Source organism: Pinus tabuliformis, chromosome 1_1, assembly GCF_031772625.1.
Source record: "Pinus tabuliformis cultivar Carrire ecotype Pingquan chromosome 1_1, CPIR1, whole genome shotgun sequence".
NCBI classification, from domain to species: domain Eukaryota; kingdom Viridiplantae; phylum Streptophyta; class Pinopsida; order Pinales; family Pinaceae; genus Pinus; species Pinus tabuliformis.
This window is the reverse complement of record NC_142297.1, coordinates 812,821,415-812,822,826: the sequence shown is the minus strand read 5'-3', so window position 1 is coordinate 812,822,826 and position 1,412 is coordinate 812,821,415. Positions and strand designations below refer to the sequence as shown.

The 1,412-nt window shown below is 42.4% G+C and overlaps 1 protein-coding gene across 1 annotated transcript; it reads right to left on the bottom strand.

The window, feature by feature from the left end:
• Positions 1-288: 288 nt before the first annotated feature.
• On the bottom strand, positions 289-993 carry LOC149216543 (uncharacterized). The gene has a single exon (XM_089389994.1). The coding sequence runs from the start codon at positions 991-993 to the stop codon at positions 289-291; it is 705 nt and encodes a 234-aa protein (XP_089246120.1).
• Positions 994-1,412: the final 419 nt, after the last annotated feature.

Below are 1,412 nucleotides of genomic sequence, written 5' to 3'. Positions count from 1 at the left end.
TACACTTAAAGAAATTAGATCGTTTTCTTAAGTATTTAAAATAAATCTATAAACTGAGTACAGAACATTAAATTGTATTTAAAAAAACTTATGTGCATGTAATCTCATAATTTAAAATAAATAAACATTAAAACGAAAATGAAAATTAAATTGTATTACAGCAAAAGGCTTATGTGTATTAACATATGTAGTAGAATGCTATTTTGATCTAAAACCAACCGCCTAGTATGGCGCTATTTATTATCGAATAGTAGACCTACGCTCGTGCATAAATTCACGTGGTCAGGATCATTTTGAATACTTAGCCTTGTAATCTTTCCAAAGCTCATCCACGGATTTACCAGTGACATCCTTGAAGTATACGATGTTCCATGAAGTTTTTATTTTCGCATTCAGCTTGCCAACAAAACCAGAGGTAACGGTCTCCAAGTACTCGATAAACCTGGCAGTCACACCGTTTGGAGGCTGTTGCTCTTCCCAAGTATCTCCGCTACCGGGAGCAGCAAAGCCTTCTGGGGCGAAGTTGACTCTTAAGCGGAAATATTGCGCAACGCCGTTAAACCACCACGCGGGCGCTTGGTTGTTGCCGGTCCACTGCCAGATGGCGGCCACCCCCTGGAACTCAATGCCAAAGACCTCTCTTACTAGATCACCCTTGTAGCCGCTAATGTAGTCAGAGCTCAAGAAGATTGTGTTGCTTTCCAAGTCCACCTTGGCAGCCCCGTCAATGTCGTTTGCCACAACCAGCGATACGGAGGTCACGGTCTTCCTGTCACTGGGCGGCTGTTGGGCGTAGAGCTGGTCATACAAAAAAGTATTGGCGAGATCCAATTGATCCTTTGCCAGGTCGGCCCTTACATCCTTATTGAATCTTTCGCCGCCCTCGCCAGTATTTTCTGGCACTGAGACCGTGGAGGTCGTGGACTGGGCATGGGTGCCCCCCACCGCCATTGCGAGAAGAAGTAGAGCAATACATTTTGCTGCTGCTGCCATAGTCGAACAAGGCCGAAACGTGAATGAATAAAAGATGAGAAGGGAGTTGATTGCTTCTTGTTTATATACGTACAAGGGACGCAGGAGAGGAGGTGACCGGTGTGCGTCATCCGAATGTGTGGCCGCAATAACAGCCGGTTTCTCTGTAGCTTCTTGATCCGCCTTAGTCCGAATTTACGATTTGGATAACGATGATTTGCATTCGTTCGGGGCATCACTTGCGGTTACCTATTCACGCTCGTTACAAGTTCAGCTCGACAAATAACAAATTATACATATAATGTTTTCTAATTTTAGATTAATATTAGACTTGTTGATAACAAATGGTTTGTTATATGACAATAAATTATATTTTATATATTAAATGATCATAATAACTTTGTTATGCCACGCCTGCGCATTAGTTTGGTCTCATACAT